General features: G+C 51.0%; 1 protein-coding gene across 2 annotated transcripts in view; it reads right to left on the bottom strand.

Moving 5' to 3' along the window:
* Positions 1-17,619, bottom strand: part of GRIK3 (glutamate ionotropic receptor kainate type subunit 3) — a 225,299-nt gene that overhangs the window by 12,673 nt on the left and 195,007 nt on the right. For both annotated transcript variants that reach the window (XM_064493745.1, XM_010977514.3), the window contains exons 11-13: positions 16,408-16,631; positions 10,466-10,584; positions 7,798-8,015 (exon numbers count right to left, since the gene is read on the bottom strand). In XM_064493745.1, the coding sequence (XP_064349815.1) occupies positions 7,798-8,015; positions 10,466-10,584; positions 16,408-16,631 (561 nt within the window). The remainder of the gene's footprint in view (positions 1-7,797; positions 8,016-10,465; positions 10,585-16,407; positions 16,632-17,619) is intronic.

Here is a 17,619-nt window from a genome sequence, read left to right as displayed (position 1 = left end):
TCAGTTCCAGTATTCCTCTAATCAGATTATCCAAGTCCAATCATCCCTGCTTGCCAGGGACAAATTGCCTCAGACACTCTGTGCTCTTGGTTATTGTAACTAAATACTATTCTCCCATCAGTGATTTCAGTACCTCAGCTCCTTTTCCATCCCAGTCTCTCCTGCTTTCCAAATTCTCCTTCTTCTACTAGAGGTAGGAACTAGGGATTGATGCCCCTCATCAGGGCTCCCCGTACATCTCCTAATGCATCCATCCACCCATCTGCCCACCCGTCCATCCACCCACACATCTGCCCATCCATCCATCTACTCACCCATCCACCAACCCATCCATCCATCTGTCCATCCATCCATCCATCCATATATCCATCCTCTCTCATCATGTTCATGTTCTCACCCAGTCACTCACACACTATCTACATACTAATTCATTCAATTAACTATCCAACTATAACCTAGCCTTTTAACCTATTTATCCATCCATCCATCCTCTTATCCACCTATCTATCACCAACCATCCATCCACCCTTCCACCTCACCCATTTTTACCCACTCATTCTCCCACACAATCAGCCAATGAAACACTGAGGGAGCCCTGCCCCACTCCTTCTGTTTCAGAAGAGGATGAGAACGTCTCCTCTTTCTGCAAACTCCTCCCTGCATCCTCTCCTCAACACCCTATTCCTCCTATACATAGGCCTGCCTGACATTAAAACATATGTTCTTCCCAGTAACACTCCATCAGAAATGGAGATAGAAATTTCCATTGGAGGCTGGTGTGGGGAAGGGCTGGTGTTGAGGCTGATGGGTTTTGAGGAGAGACACAGGAAAGCCTGCAGCAGGTAAAGGAACGAAATGAGGAAGATGGGAAAGGACACCAGAGAGCTTGGGCCAGTTACGAGGAGAAGACACAATAAGGCGGCAGCTGGCTGTGATGCTGAGTTCAAGGGGTTCTGCTCTCCCAGGTTTAGTGTCAACTAATTCACTACCTCCACCACCTTTAGGCAGATGGTTCTGAAATCTGATTTTCTAGAAAGGCCACCCCCTGTGTTTGTCTCATATCTTGAGATCCTCATTCTCGACCATGCCCACTGATGGTTTCTGATTCCCCTTAAGCTTCTGTCCTTCTGTCCTTGGGTGATTCTGTAATTCTGGGCACATCCCTGAAAAGCTTCCCTCTGGCACCTCTGAGGAAAGGAGGGATATAGCCAGGGCCCCCTCCTGGAATCTCAGTCCCTTCTCCCATCTTCCTAGGCCTAGTCATCAGAGGCCTGAGTTCCTGTCACCAGCCTGAGCTATAGTCACTGCCTCAGGGAACAGAGTCCCACATACCTACGGCTCCAACGTCATCCTGCCTGTCCCAGCTCCAGTGGGGACCTTCATAAGCACTGCTTTAGGGCCAGTCACCTAAATCGATTAATGGAATCGTTTGGAGCAGCCAATACAGGGCGACATGCCAGGACGGAGAGGCTTTTTTTATCAGTCAAATTGGCAAGAAAGTAAGTTTCAGGCTCACGACTTTCAATTCCAGCCTCCTCAAAGAAGTAAATTGATCTTCCCCAGCTGAAGATATTTAATCTTGAGAATTTAACATTTCTGTACAAGAAATTGTATATAGGTATATATATATATAAATACATATCAATTCCAAAGGGAGCTGAATCCCAGGGAATGTGTGCGGGGATGCGGCAGCAATGTGAGTCCATGCGAGACCTTGGGGATTTTCCACATTGGAAAGGAGATCTTTTCCCAGATTAATTGGCTTTCTTATCCCTGAGTGTGGCGTCTTTGGCCTTATCAGATCCACGGACAGTTAATCATGTCTCTTGGGTTATTTTCATGGGGGCCAGGAGGCTTCCTGAGTCCCCTGCCTCTGCCCATGGGTGCAGCACACCTGGCCAGGACAGACTTGCTGACCCTCCGGTCCAGCAGCGGCCTTTGCTGTCTGCATGCGCCCCTGAGGCCTGCCTGTGTGGGGGCTGCAGGCTCGCCCCTGCAGGGGGCAGTCAGGAAGTGAGGGCCGCACACTGGGGATGGAGGTGTGGGGAAGGATTAGCTCCGCTGCATGGACTCTGGTGTCACACCAACCTGGGTTCAAATGCCAGCTCCTTCTGTGACCACAGGCAAGTGATGTCACATCTCTGAGCCTCACTTTCCATATCTGTTAAGTGGGGGTTAGCTTAGCACTGAGCCAGGTTCCCAGGAAGTGCTTGATAAGTGGCTGGCGTCATGCTATCTCTTTAAGCCTCCTTAATTCTCTTTAAGGCTCAGTTTTCTCATCTAGGAATTAGGGATACTAATTTCTAGAGTGCAGATTCTCTACAGAAACTAAATGACATAATAGTGATAGAAGACTCCAGTGCTGACAGGGGCCAGGCAGTGTGCTGTAAATACGTAAAGACCGCTGCGTGGGGTTCTGGTAATGGGAGAAGGCTGTTGCCTACTGGCTCCTGACAATCTCCCTGCGGGAGAGCCAGCTCAGTGATGCTCCATCTTTCACATTTTCAAGAAGCTGGAAATGTGAATTTTTAAAATGGAAAGACCTCCCAATTTTAAAATGCTGGCAACTAATTAAAAATAGGTAAGAAATGTATGGCCCCTAAAATCATATCTGTGGGCTGAACAGGGCTGTGTATCGTCAAGAATAAACAACAAAAATTGTTAACATTTATTGTACGTGTACTTGGTGTCAGGTGTGGTTCTAAGCTGTTTGTATGAATTATCCCATTTAATCATAATAATCATCTCTATGTGGGGGTACTATTATTATATGCATTTCATAGGTGAGAAAACTAAGGCACAGAGAGGTTGTCAGTAACTGCAGAGTTTTCAATAACTTCCCATCATTCCTGGGCCTCCCCTGCACCTGTTACTGCTCCTCTGCCTGCCCGCTCTGGGTCTCTTCTATTCTGAGGACCTCTGAGCTCCTCCTGAGGTGCTTAGTTTATGCAGAGGTAGACGGCCATCCTGTGACAGAGGCACCAGTGTCCTCCCCAAAGCCCCCAGGCCAAATCTGGAGGGGCCTGGAAGGAGGGAGATTCTCGAGGTTGGGGCTTCTCCACGGGGCTCCAGGGAAATCCTTTGCCTCAGGAGGGGACTATGGGGCAAAAGAACAAAAGGGGCCAGCTGGCTTGCCTATCCTGTGTGTCAGCCACCTGGATGGACATCCAGAGCAGAAAGCCTTTGCCTTAAGTGCTTGGTGTGCCTGGCACCAGCCTAACCACATACACAGTGACCCACTGAATCTCCTCGCTAATTGCCGTGTGGTGGGCATCAGCACCCATGGCACACAGGGGAGCAAACTGAGGCTCAGAGAAGTGCGCTGACTTGCCCAAGGTCACCTAGCGCAGACAACACCTACGACTCAAGTCCTGGTCTGTCTGACTGATGGAACTTGACTGCACTAGGCTGTACTGCGCTGAATTCTGCCCGGTCCCTGCATTTCCATGCTCCCATCCTGCTTCTGCTTGGAGGCAGGGCTAAGGCTCTATCAGAGAGGCCAGCAGACAGGTCAGGAGAAACGGGAAGCTGAGGGCGGGGAGCACCCTCCTGAGCCTTCCAGCTCAGGGAAGAGTCTTCTGAGGTGGACTGGATGGCCTCTCCAGGATCTTCCAGGCTTAGTTGCTAGGATGGGGCAACGCTGTGCAAGGGGGAGGGCCTGATGCTGCCAGGGACTCTGGGAGCCTAGAATTCTTGGCCCTCAGCGCCTACCTCTTTCCTAAGCGGCTGTCACTAACACACAGTCCCTCCCACGTGTGATGCGCCTCTCCCATCGCAACACCAAAGAGGGCTAAATCCTTGGAGAAGCTGTCTTCTGACATCCTTTCCCGTCAAAGCTACCCAGCCCTCCCCACCAAGAACACGCTTTCCCAACGTCCTCCTTTACATTTGCCTACATGTTTTTACAGCCAAACAGTGCTTTCAAAGACCTCCTTTTTCATCTCCTAATTAATTTTTATCTTCCAAGACAGAGGGAGGACAACATAGGAGATGCTGTTTGTGATGTTTGCTGCTCCCTGACAACTCTTCAAATGAAATTTCCTTTGGAATGATGGGCTGCCTCTAGCCATGTGTCTCCCGGGCTGTGGGGGGTAGGGGGAGGCTGGGCAAGGGATCTGGAGCCCCTCAGAGACCAGCATCCCACTTCCTGTTGTCATCTTTGGGCAGGAGTGGGCTCTCTCCCTCCAACGCTACTTTCCGTTTTAAGACGGTTCGCAGCTTAACCAGGAAATGCAGTAACTGCAGAAATGAAGTTCATCTGCCCCGTGCTCCGGACATTCAGGGATGCTGCCTGCTGGGCTCCTGTCCTCAACATGGTCTCTTGCCCTTGCTCTGCTCGGCTCCTGCTGTCTTTTAATTCCATCTGTTAATTCAACAACTGCATCCACTCAACGTGTATCATTTGAGCAACTACGATGCGCTACAACCGTTCTAGGCTGGGGATGTGGCTCAACAGACTGTGGCTTCACTCTGCGCCAAGGAACTCCTGGATGGCGGCAGGCTCCTTGGAGAAACGATGTGGACAGAGGGACAAAGAGCACAGGCATTAGAGCCAGACGGCTTGGGTTCAAATCCCAGCCCTGCATTTCACTAGCTGTGTTATGTCAGGCAAGAAGTATTAACTCAGGTTACTTTCTGAGCCTTGCTTTCACCCTGTGTTAAATGGAGGGGATAATAACAGCCTCCACCTTCTAGGCGTTAGGAGGATGATGGGTTTGAACACAGATGAAGCGCCGGGAACACTGCCTGGCACACAGTAAGTGCTCGGTAAATGCTACTATTATTGTCGACTCTGCCAGTGTCTCCTGGACATCTCATGGCTGCTTCTGGAGCTGATTCCTGTTCAACCCTAGTGCCAGCCCTGCTGTATACACTCACAGGCAGGGGAGGGGACCAACCTCCAGAAGAAGACTCTGGAGAAGCTGTGGGAGAGGGCATTGTGTGTGCAGACAGAGTATGTGACCTTGCATCCTGGCTCCACCGTTTATCTGCTGTTTGATCATGGGCAAATCACCCAGCCCCTCTGGGCCTGTTTCTCTAGGTGAAACTCAGATTTCCTTCCAGCTCTAACTTGAAAGTGACCATAAGGAGGCTACCACCTGGCCTGGTGCAGGGGCAGGGGGGTGTTTGGGGAGCGAGGTCTGACTCTGAAGGGCGGGGGGGGGGCAGGGAGGAAGTGAGTTTGTCTAGGGACCTTCTGGGAGGGTCATGTTTCTAGCTCATCATCTGAAGTGGGGTTGATGTATCCACACACAGGTTCCCCTCTGCCCACATAACAGTCCTGCTGCTGCCGGGAGGGAGCCTGGGCAAGAAGAATTTCATTTGAATTAAATCAGGAGACAAGGTGGCCAGACAGCAAGAGGAACTCATTGGTGATCAGGAGAGCAAGCAAGGGGAGCTGGTTCTGCAGGGGGATGCGGCGTTGCTGTTTCTGGCTGAAGGTCCTTGTGAGACTGGGCCCCTTAGCCCCAGCATCCCTGCTGGGCGGCAGCGTCTGTCCCTCCCCTGCACTCCTCACTGCACCATTTGCAGGGAAGGTGGGTGAGGGTGGAGCAGGCTGCGGGAGGCGCTGCTTGATGCTGAGGACAGCAGCTCGGTGGGGAGCAGGGCCTGGGCTCTTGGAAGCCAATCTGAGCATCTTAGCATGGAGGGAGGCAAGGGCATCCAATCAGCGGCAATGAGCCTGCACTGGGCTTATTTATGCCGCTTCCCTTTGATTGGGAGCCCTGCTTAGAGATGGGCTCATGTGTAATGCATGAGGGATGCTCTGGCACAGTCAAAGGGCTGGGTTGCAGCCTGGGGATAGGCAGGAGCAGGCGCTTGTGCGCGTGCACACACACGCACACACACACAGGCCTATCCCCCCACTCACACTTATCTAGGCAAGCCCATGGCGACATTTAAGCAGATAGACAGGCATGCACTCTCCACACACAGATACCTGTAGACACCCCCGCAATACTTGTATACAATCATAGGCACATATCCACATGCCCAGATCACAGAGATGCATGCGCACTTATGCTTGCCAGTACATACACACATATACATATGCCCAAGCATAAAGACACACAAGCATCCAGACAGGCCTACTCTTGTGCACGGGCACATGTGTGCATACATCCATACACGAACATGCATTGACACATCATATACTGCTACACACGCATGTGCAGCATTCACATACACACTTGCTAACACCCAGGAACACATACATAGGGTCCCAGGGAGGCCCTCGCATGTCTACGACAATGCTGTATCTTCCCCCAACTCTCAATACATGGTGGTGACCTTGTAGGAAGGCTGCATTTCCCGCTTCTCAGCATCCAAGTGGGGAGCCCCTTTCCTCTGTCTTTCCTCTTCACGAGGCAGCTGCTTCTACCCTCAAGAAGGGGCACAGGGGAGGCCAGGGTTGGGGAGTGCTGCTGGGGCTCCAAGCCCAGGAGATGGAAGGCTTTCCCACCCCACCCCTTCCTCCTCTCCTCACTCAGGTTCCCATTGGTGGCTCAACCCATCACTCACAGGCTTAAGCTGGAAGGCGGCAAGGGCTAGGGCATGGGGATCCAGGGCCCAGAGGAAAGGAAGACACCCCAGGCTTCTGGATTGATTGAGAGCAATTGACTACTAAACAAATACATGAATGAATAAACCCATAGCCACAGGGTTCCCAAGTCCTGCCCTTTTCTGAGACCTCATCAAGAGGAGTGGTCCTCAAAGTGTGGTCCCTGGACCAGCAGCATCAGCATCGCCTGGGAACTGATTAGAGACGCACATACTCAGGCCCCACCCCAGGACTTACTGGATCAGTAACCTCATGGGTGGGGCCGCCAACCTGGAGTTTTCCAAGCCTTCCAGGTGATCTGGACACACACTTAAGTCTGAGAACCATGGCCTAGAACATGGGCTTTGGAGGAAGGCAGACCTGGTTCGGCCTCCAGCTCCTTCAGCTGTGAGTCCTCAGACAGCCCGCTTAATGGCTCTGAGCCTTAATTTCCACCTGTGCAAAGCAGAAGTAATTGCAGCACCTACTTCCCAGGGCTTGTCATGAAGATTAAATGAGGCCAAGCATGGAGTGCGGTGCCTGGCCCACTGTGAGCTCTCGGTGACGGTGGCTATTGTTGTTATCACTTTAATTTCTGGAAGAACATTTACAGCTCCTGGTGGTCAGGCTCAGCCCGTTTCCTAAACCCTCAACTACTCTAGGAGAAAAAAACATTGAGATTCTGAGCCAATGTTTTACAGAACAAGAGGTGCAGCAAAGTCACGGCCAGATCCCCCTGAGAGGAGTAATCTGAGCAGGTGATAGGGGCTTTATCTGGACATCAGCATTCCAAGAGTGCACCGTGCTGAGGAATGTTTGTAAAAGCCTGTTCAAGTTTTAAGCCTCCTCCCTTCCTTGGAGGATGCGCCCCTGTCGCCCTCTCAGTGGTGGAGAGCTCACCCCAAGCCCAGGCTGGCCTCTTGGAGATGGAGGCCACTGAGGCCAAGCCCAGGGCAGGGACCTCAATGACCACAGGGCCTATTTGTGTGTCTGGCTACACCTCTCCTTCCCCCTTCTCCAGCCTCCTCTCTCCACCTGTCCTCTTCTGATGATTTAAGGAAACACAGCATCTTCCAGCTTGCTCTCAGGTATGGAAACTTCTAGGATCTGTGCTGGGACGAACCCAAATGACCACATCACCACAGTACCCCAAAGTCAACTGGTTCCAAACAGGGAGGGACTGAGCCCTGGGGACTTCTGGCTCATTGGCTCTGTGTGGTTAGGGAAGGACAGTGAAGGGAGGGGGAGGGTCTCACCTTGAAGAAGGTCATGGTGGCCCCATCCTTGACGGCCCCATACTCAATTTTGGTTTGTTTGGCCAGGTCATCGGCAGAGTCGATGGGCGATTCCATGCGCTCCACGGTCAGAAAGGCAGCCAGGTTGGCCGTGTAGGAGGAGATGATGATCAGCGTGAAGAACCACCAGATGCCACCAATGATGCGTGTGGACAGGGCTTTGGGCATCAGTTCAGATCCTGGGAGGAGGGAGAAGACAGGTGGTCCCTGACAGTGTCCAGACCAGGGCTGCTTGGGTCTTCTGGGTCACAGACTCCATTGACAATATAGTAACAGCTGAGACCTTTTCCCTACACCCGTGGTTCTTAAAGTGTAGTTCCTGGACCATCAGCATCACCTGGGAACCTGTTAGAAATGCATCTTCTCAGGCCCCACCCCAGGACCTACTGAATCAGTAACTTCAGGGGTGGGGCCAAGCAATCTGGGTTTGATAAGCCCTCCAGGTGATCCTGATGCAGGCTAAAACTGAAGAACCACTGCTCTAGAACAGCACACACATGCACATTTCACGGGCTTGCCAGACCCTCTGATGCCTATCTGTGGACCACCTGTGTGGTCCCAGGGTCCGAACACCCAGAGTTGGAACCCTTGCATTCTTCAGTGAATCCTGCTCTTAGCTCTTTGTGTGACCTTGTGCCGGTCACTTTCCCTCTCTGGGACTCTGCAAAGCATGGAGAATCATCCTTCCTCCGTCCCAGCCTCACGCAAACACCACGATGCTGCTGCAGCGCTATCATTTGAGGAGAAATTGTGTTGGAAATACAAGTGGTATACAAATATAAGATTGCTGTGCGAGGCTTTGCAGGAGGAGAAAAATCAACATTTTTCTGAAGTTCTTTGCCGAAACAGATCACTCTTCCTCCCCGACCTTGGGTACGGAGCACAATTGAGATGAAACCTTCTAACTGAAGTAATTAACTAGGTGGCTTTCAAGAGATTTAAATCGCAAGTGACTCCTGAACTTTCCAGAATATTTGGACCTGCAGTCTGAAAAGTGTCTGCTTTGATATGGATGATTTTTTTTTTTCCTCAAAGAAATCTTTCAAGGGAGAGTTTTTCAAATACCTAACTATTTTTCTCCCTCCTAATCAAAACCTCGCGGGGAAGACATCAGGGGCCAGTGCTTTGAATAGCAGCAGGAGGGGGAAGAGGAGCTATTACTGCATTGAGGGGCTTCCAGGTCTTTCCCAATTGTCACCGAACAAAGATGATGGACAAAGAAGCAAGGTGAGGCTTCAGGACACTCATTAATGGTGGGGACAGAAAGAGGCACTTCCAAGCTGCCTGTCACTTCCCTGATGGGAGACCACGCCCCCATCAGCCACGCCCAGGCTCATCTGCCTGGCCCTGCCCCAGATTGCTCTGAGCCAGGGCTGAAGCTGCTCCTGAAGGGAGAATGACTTATTTCAGTTGTTTGCTTGGTGAGCTCTGCCAGGCTCTGATGGGCCCCTGCCCTGGCCTCTATCATGGCTGGGAGGTCGCTCAGGTCCAGGGTCCTTCATTCAAGTGCCCAGCACAGAATTTGGCATGTGGTGGGGCACTCAGGACACACTGAGAAAATATCATTCATTCCTTCAGCATTTGCTGGTAAGATACCTACCGAGGAGGCCCCGGGTTGGTGCTGGGCCTTAAGGATACAACCAGGTGAGTGAGGGCAGGGAAATTCTTTGCCCCTTGGATCTCCTTCCCTCCCTGGCCCCCTGGTTGCCCACTGTCCCTCAGTGGGACCCTAACACAGGCAGAGACTTTGGATTCCCCATTCCCCGAGATAAGAGGCTCTGACACGTGACTCGGTGGCAGAGGCAATGAGCACTTGGCTCCTGGCCAGCAGGGCTGGGAGAGGCGCTCTCCTGGGGGTCTTTCCTGGCTGGGGTCCTGTCCCCCTGTGTTCGTCCCCAGCCCATGGTGTCTCGGCACCACTCTCCTTGCCGGTGCTGTGCTTTCTGAGGTATTTGAGCAGCTGTAGATCTCTCCAAAAGATGGGCCACTAGCCAGGGGGCAGGGGCAGCAGTGCAGCCCTCCCTCGAGATGTAAGAAAATGGTATCCTTCTGGGTACACCAGCTCTGATGCACTCAGACTAACGTCCCCACCTCAGACGTGACCCTGCCTACTCCCAGGCTTCCCCTAGCCAGGCGGTCACAGAGTCCGTCCCTGCTCCATCCTGAAGTTCTCTTAGTCCATCTCTGTCCTCCACCCCCATGGCCACTACCCCAGCTCAGATCTCATTATCTCATTCCTGCCATGGCCTCCCACCCAGCCTCCTTGCCTCCAGACTCTCCCCATCCTCAGCCCAACTTTGCTCAGCAGATTCTGTGGCGGTGAGGCCATTGGTGGGGTGGGCCCCCACCAGTGGGATGTTGTAGATCCACTGCAGCTGGAGCAGGAGGGGCTGGGGATGAGCCCTGAATGCCATGGATGGGTGGGTGGGGGGCTTATATACTTCAGCCTCAGATCCTGAGCTGGTCCAGCTGCAGTAGGAGTGGAGTGCAGGGACCTGAGAAAGGGCACACACCTGAGCATCAGGGTGTCTACAACCTTCTGAGGACTCAGAAGGTCTAAGGCTGCCCTGGAGGGTGGGCTGGCTCTGCTGACTTGGGAGAGGAGGCTGTTTGGGGAGGGCACACATACCTTGCTGCATCAAGGACCCCATTCCAAACCAGAAGCTGTTCAGCAGAGTGAAGTTATTTTCTACCACCTCGGAGCCGGGGTTGCAGGGGTGAGCATCGTACCACTCGTAAGGGCTGAACCTGCAGCAGGAAGCGGGGGCAGTGAGGCTAGGTCAGAGGCAGACAGGAGGGACGGGGTGTCCATGCCACGTAAGCTGGCGGTTTAGCAAACACTGATGTACCAACCACTTTAGCATCAATGTCCTCATTGTTCTGCTGGGGAGGCAGGGGATGGGAAGCCAGGGCCATTTTGCTTCTTGTTCTTTATGTTAGTGCCCTTTTCTGGTGATAAAAGTAACTCAGCAGTATCTCTTAAAATTAAAAGTGCACATGCCCTTCAACCTAGCAATTCTGCAACTCATTATCCATCCAAGAAAAAAAACACTCCTACAGGAGCATAAAGAGAAATGCGCGATGGTGTTTATCAAAGCATTGTTTGTAATAGCGAAAAACTGGGAACAACCTAAATGTCCTTCAGTAGAGGAATGATTAAATAAGCGATGCCACGATTGTACTTTGAAACACCACGAAGCTGTTAGAACTACTTTTCAATGTACCAAGAGGGAAAGATCTTCAACACATATTGTTTGGTTTAAAAAAGAAAGTGATAAAATAAGAACAATTTGGTCAGGTTATATAAATAGATTCCCGAAGACATAATTATACACCTACTTATGTACATTTGTATATAAATGCATATAAAGAGTCTGGAAGGATCCGTATCTAAAAAAAATCAGTGTTTACCTCTGGGGAGGGGTGTTAGAATGGCAGACAAAATTTCATGGAAGCTTGTTGCTTTGTATATACTACATGAATTGTAAAAAATGAGAACAGGCTTTTGAATTACTTGCACACTTAAAAAAACCTTGATATGGAAAAAAAGAAAAATACACTCTTCATAAAATATTCAAACAGTATAGAATACAGTGAGAGAGTGGAAGTACTCCCTGATCCCACTCTCTGGGAGGAACAATGTGCCATACATTTTTTTTCCAGATTTTTCTCTGAATATACAAATACATGTAAGACAGAAAAAAAGGTGTTTTTTCAAGCCCCCCACTGCGTTCTAAGGAAGAGAAGTCCTGATAGCTGGAGGGATCTTTGTTTACTGTGTAAATTCCAGTTGAGGAGATGTAAGTTGGAGGAAGCTAGGGGACCCTGGAGAGATAGTGAGACTCCGGAGAAAGTCCCCACCAGGCTGGTATGGCTGGTGTTAGTGACTGGTGTGAGGCCCTTTGTTGAGATGGGAGACCCAGAAGGAGAGACATATCCGATGGAATTTTGTTTTGTAAAATGTGACACTCTTTGTGTAATAGAGAAGAATCTGAAAAAATATATAGATATGTACGTATATGTATAACTGAACTGCTTCGCTGTACACCTGAAACTAACATTATAAACTGACTACACTTCAATAAAAAATAAGAATTTAAAAAAGATGTAATTAATCAAATTTAAAAATAAATAAGTAAATACTGGAAAAAAATGTGATGCTCTTTAAGTGGGATGTTGTGACTTTCCATCCTCCTTCTAAAAGCTTTAGTAAATGGTACATTGACGACCAGTGCTCACGTGAGGAGAATTTTGTTTTCACAAAGTGGGAAGATCCTATGGATGGGAAATTCCAAAGTGAGACTTCAAGCCAAGATGGGGATTTTCAAAGGGAATGACCATGAACTGGTTAAAGGCTCAAAAAATCCACAAGGAAGAGACAGAGGATGAAGAGAGTAGACTTGAGAGGCTCTTGTGAGAAGGGTTTTAGAAGAAGCCTTTGGAGAGCTGTGCATTCAGTGGCCCCCTTGGTCCCCCGACCTGTGAAGTCCTGGGAGAGGCTTCCACAGGGTGGCGGGGGGAGCTCGGGGGGCAGCTCTGTTATAAGCGATGGGGTGGACCACTGCCTGGGATTCTGGAGGGCTGGGGTGAGGCTGATGCGTGTTTCCCAGGTGGAGGCAGGAGAGTGGGTCCCTGCTGCATGGCACCGGCCTGTGGGCCCAGACACGGCCAGGGCTAAGGACGTTTCCCTGGACCAGATGGGCCCATGTAGAGAGAGATCCGGCCCAGATCCACCTTGACTCCTATCCGAGAAGGGACAATAGGCAATGGGACAACAGGGAGAGGCCACAGGGCAGGGGCTGCTGGAGGACCAGGGCTAGCGGCGGGAGTGGGCTGACAAGGAGGCACTGACGAAGGGCCTAGGGGAGGAGTCTGCCCTGTGAATGAGGGTAGAAATGTTGAGGACTATACTGGACTCAGCCTTCTAACTTCTGAACTGAAACAGTGTGCTTATGCTTGAGAGAGAGACCTAGGGTTTCCGTGCTCTGGAAATGAGCCAAAAAGTGACAGGTCCTGAGAGAGCTTTCACTGGGGCAAAGATTCAGCTCTGAACACACCGGAAGGTGGGTGAGAGACAAAGTAAAGATGATTTCAGATGAGATCTTATGAGCCCTGCTTTTTTAATGTACGCTCACACACATCCCCAATACATGATGTATGTGATAATTGTTTAACACAAAAAGATCTTATCAGACCATAATACTGTCCTAGAACTTAAAAAAAAATTTTTTTTTCTAGATTATCATCCTAACCATTTTAAATTTTTTCTAAGTTTATGATTTTGGGGGAGAGGGGTAATTAGGTATTTATTTATATGGCGGTACTGGGGATTGAACCCAGGACCTCGTGCATGCTAAGCATACACTCTCCCACGGAGTTATACCCTCCCCCCTAGAGCTTTTTCACTTAATAAGTCACCAGCTTCTTTCTACGTCAGTTCTTCTTGATCCCCTTTATTCTCTGTAACTATTTAATGGGTGTTTTGAACCACTTCTCTTTTGATGTTACCGAGGCTGGTCCGGTTCTCCACTGCGGTCCACTCTGCTGAAACTCCTTGGACACACTTCCGTGGGTACCCTTGCCAAAGGGCAGCCTTGTCCAGGGCTTTGCTGAGAAGGCTTTCTAGATTTGGGAGGCGGCTATAAAGTGGGGCTCAGTGGTGACTTTTGACAGGATAGACTCCCAGAGGTGGAAGCACTTACCATGATAAAAATAACCGGTCTAGAATGGGCCTCTTGGTTATCAAGTACCATTACAGACCTGGTCCTCACAGAGGCCGACAGCGCAGTGGGCGCCCACTTTATGGATGGGGAGGCAGCTAACTGCAGCACCACAGGAGGGAAGTGGAGTGGGATGGGCTTTGAATGGTGAGGAAGGTGCCACCAAAGTGAATGGTGGATCTGGGATTTATGGCTTGTGGCTGCAAGGGGTCCTCCCAGTCTTGTAAGTAAGTGGGAGCTAACAGTGGCTCACCTGGAGATACTGTCTCCACTCAGGGGAGAAGGCTAGACTCCAGCCCCGGGGACAGAGGTGTAAACAGAGCACTGACTGTGGCCAAGACCAACTCTTCCTGGGATTTTCCTCTGTACTGGATTTGGCCAGAATGTGGCTCCTGGGGGCTGGACTGGCAGCTCACCCTCAGGCCTGCCTCCAGGGTCAGGCACTCAGGATCATCTCCTCACGTCGTACGTGCCAACTGTCCCACTGTCCGTGGTAAGAAAGCATCCTCCCTCCCTTTTCCTTCTACCTTACCGAGCACGAAGCAGAATATCCTGGTGGCAGAGAAGGGCTTCGGTCAATGCCTGGACCCCTGGTGCTAGACAGGCACAGGCCAGGCCAGTTTGCAGGATGGACAGCCCTGTGCCGGGCTGGGGCTGCCTAGAGTGGGCCTGGACACCTGCCCACCCTGCAGACCCCATCTCTTAGGCAGCTGTGTCCAGCTCTCCAGCAGTAGGCATAGAGCGGTCCAAAGGACTCAGGTCACTTGGAGGGGAGGAGACAGAGGGCCACATCTCCATTACAGATGTGCTGTGCTTGACCTTAACAGTGTTGTAAAAAATTGAATTTGTGGTTACATATAAAAGCCATGAGGCGTCCAGAAAAATCTGAACCTCTCTCTAAAATCATGAACTCTGCAGCACCAGCCCCACATTCCTGCTTAGCACAGCCTGTGGGAGCTGAGTAGTGGTGGTGCCTTCCTCCAGGTGTGCCCTCCAGTTTGCTTCAGTCTTCACCACTCCCTGCTGCACTGCTTGGCCCGCTTCACTCCCTCAGCCTTCCTGTGTTGGCCACCCCTGATTTAAAGTCTGGCAACTCTTGGTTTGAAGCCCACCTCTGCAAGAAAAGGCTTTCTGACTTTGGGCAAAGACTTAACCCCTCTGAGCCTCAGTTTCTGCTTCTGCAGAGTGGGGATAATGATACCGACCTCTCACAACTGCTGTACAGACTGGACAGGTGGGTGTGAACTGGGTTGTGTGAATGCTACCCCACGTGACAACTGTCCTATGATGCTGGTCGTGGCTCTGTGGCCAAGACTCTTGTCCCTCTCCTCTCTCTTCAGGTGTCCTGAGTCATTCAGCAGCTTCAGAAATCTCATCTCTTCCAGAAAGTCTCCCCGGCCTAATCTCAGGAGGGGGGCTCCTACCAGCCTGGCCGGGAGGTAGGGGGTGGAAAGCCGGCTTGGCTGCCAGAAGCTGATGAAAGGCCAGGAGTTGGAGGGGGATGGGATGCATGTCACAGAAGCAGAGCTGATGCTGGAAAAGCTCCAGCTGTTTTTGAGGGGATGGGGAGCCGAGAGGCTGGCTGGAGCTGCTAAAATTATGGTGAGAGCTCCGGAGAATGGCTCCTGGCTTTCAAAGGCTTGTTAGACCATTAGGGACAAGAGGCGTAATGAGGGCCGCTCTGTGAGAGGCTGGGCTGCCGGCTGGGCTGGGCGGGCAGGCAGGTAGCACCAGGCCAGCCAGCAGCGAAGGGCTTTGGAGGCAGGACAGTTTCCTCTCTCACATCCTTCCCTTTAGTCTGTCTGTGCAGGAGGAGGGAGCGAAAGGGAGCGGGGTTGGGGGAAGGCTTTCAAAGGCTCAGGAGAAAAAAAGGCTGAAACACCAAGTCCTTGGATCTCAAATTGCTTCTCCAGAGAAGTCTCCCTTCACACCTTGTTAGAATTTAGAGAAAAAAGAATGAGGGCAGGGGCTGGGGCTGGAGCTGGAGGAAGCAGGCGGAGAGCCCAGGGCCCAGGAACCACCAACTTGGGGTGGGGGCAGAACACAGATGTCCAGAAGGCCACAGATGTGGGTTGCAGATAAAACACTTGGTGACCCAAGTTCACATTCCGGGTGTGTCCCTTACTGCCGGGATGGTCTTGGTGAGTACTGAGCTTTTCTGAGTCTCAGATGTCTCCCTTCCATGGGAGGCCATGAGAATTAAGTAAGATAATGGCTGTGAAGTATAGAGTATGGTGCTTGGCACACAGTAGTGCTCAGTAAATGCTGAACTAAACCTGTTCCCTAGTGACCTCCTCCTACCATCCCCCAGTGTGGATGCACTATGTCTACTTCATGTGAATAACTGAACATGCAAGGATACTGTTGGCGTGTGTTGGAGGCAGGTAGGCATGTGTGCATGCCACGTTTCTGCATGTGTGTAAGTTTATGTGGCACTGCTCCTCCTGCTGTTGTGGACTGGACGAACACAGTCTGTTTTCAAGTTTCAAGCTTCCTGCCGGACCACCCAATGCACCTAGGTTTGCTATCCTGGGTGCCTAGCCCAGATGATGCAGCTTTGGGAGTGACTTAACCTCTCCAAGCCTGCTCATAGGACCAGGGACACAACTGCTGCGTCTCAGAGTCATGGATATAGCCCAGGGTGAGGACTCAGGGATTCAAGCTTGGGGGCCATAGAATGTTTCTTGAGGGATATGAAAGGATGTGAGCCACAGGGAGGAAGAGAGAGAAGCAGGTACAGCAGTAGCCTGAACCCGGGCCTTCTGTGCCAAGCACTGAGGATGTGGGGCCTTGTCTGGCTCCCTAAGCCCCCAGCCCTGGGCCAGAGCTCAGGCCAAGGCATTGCCCTTACCTGGCGATGACAAAGAGGACACAGCTGACACCCAGGTAGGCGAGGAGCACGTACATCCAGATGTCTGGGGACAGGGGGTTGAGGAAGGAGAAGACACTGGGGTTGGTGCCGTTGGGCTTGCGATAGAGGATGCTCACACCGAGAGTCATGAAGGGCTTGGAGAAGTCGATGGCTTTCTCACGGACGTGGGTGATGGTCAGGGGGGCCACGGCCAGGTCTGCCTTCTGCAATGAGAAAGACAGACAGACAGACTCTGAGCAAAGCCTAAGACTAGCAGGGAACAGAATACCACTTTTTGAAGGAGGAGAGATTAGGGAGTGAAGTGGAGTCTGTTGCCTGAGCCCCGGGTCACTTAACCACTCTTCAGTTTCAATGTTTACTAACCCTGCTTCTGGGCTAGGTCATGACCAGGATGCTGGAAGACCATGATGAATGAGACCTAAGCCCTGTTCTCCAAGAGTTCATGGCCTTGAAGAAGAGGACAGTGGTATCAACAGGCAGAGAATGGAACCCTATTATAGCTGTAACCCATGTGGTCCATTCTCAGAATGGGGCTTTGTCAAATGAATATAGTTCAGTAATCCACAAACATTTAAAAATAGCTCATGTCCTTCCTTTGTGACTTTCAAACATCATGAAGAGGACACAGAATTCACAACAACTCTTATTTATATATGTTTTCCTCTCCTATGCACTTCTTGGCTGCCTCACCCCGTTTGGGTTATTCTGTATACCCTAAAGGCTCCCCAGACCAGTTGGGAAAAAATAATACTCTCTTTGTGGGGAGAGGGTGGGGAAGAAACTAAACAGGCAAATTCAGAGCCTTCTTTAATAGGAGAGGGGAGGGAAGAGAGCAGAGCAGAGGAGGAAGGGAAGGGGTGGGGAAGGCTAGGGATGTTCATATGTTGATAAATCTTAGCCCATCACAGTTTTAATGAGGGGAATAATTAAAGTTCTATCTCTTTTGTCTGAGCTTTTTCTGATTAAAAATCTACAATCTCACAGTCCCATCTTGGCAGCCTCACCCCATTGCTCTCCTCCTATGTGAGGCCCTATTTAACTGCTTCCTGTTTACCACATTCCCTTCTTGACCGTCACGCTTTGCACACACTGTGCCCTGTTGAGAATGCCCTCTCCCAGTTGTCTGACTCTTACTGCCTCCCATATTGCTTTGCACATGTTTCCTCTTCCAAGAAGCCCTCCCTGATAGCC

Source organism: Camelus dromedarius, chromosome 14 (genome assembly GCF_036321535.1).
Source record: "Camelus dromedarius isolate mCamDro1 chromosome 14, mCamDro1.pat, whole genome shotgun sequence".
Lineage (NCBI taxonomy): Eukaryota > Metazoa > Chordata > Mammalia > Artiodactyla > Camelidae > Camelus > Camelus dromedarius.
Note: the sequence above shows the minus strand (reverse complement) of the source record. Positions and strands in the feature narration are given on the sequence as shown.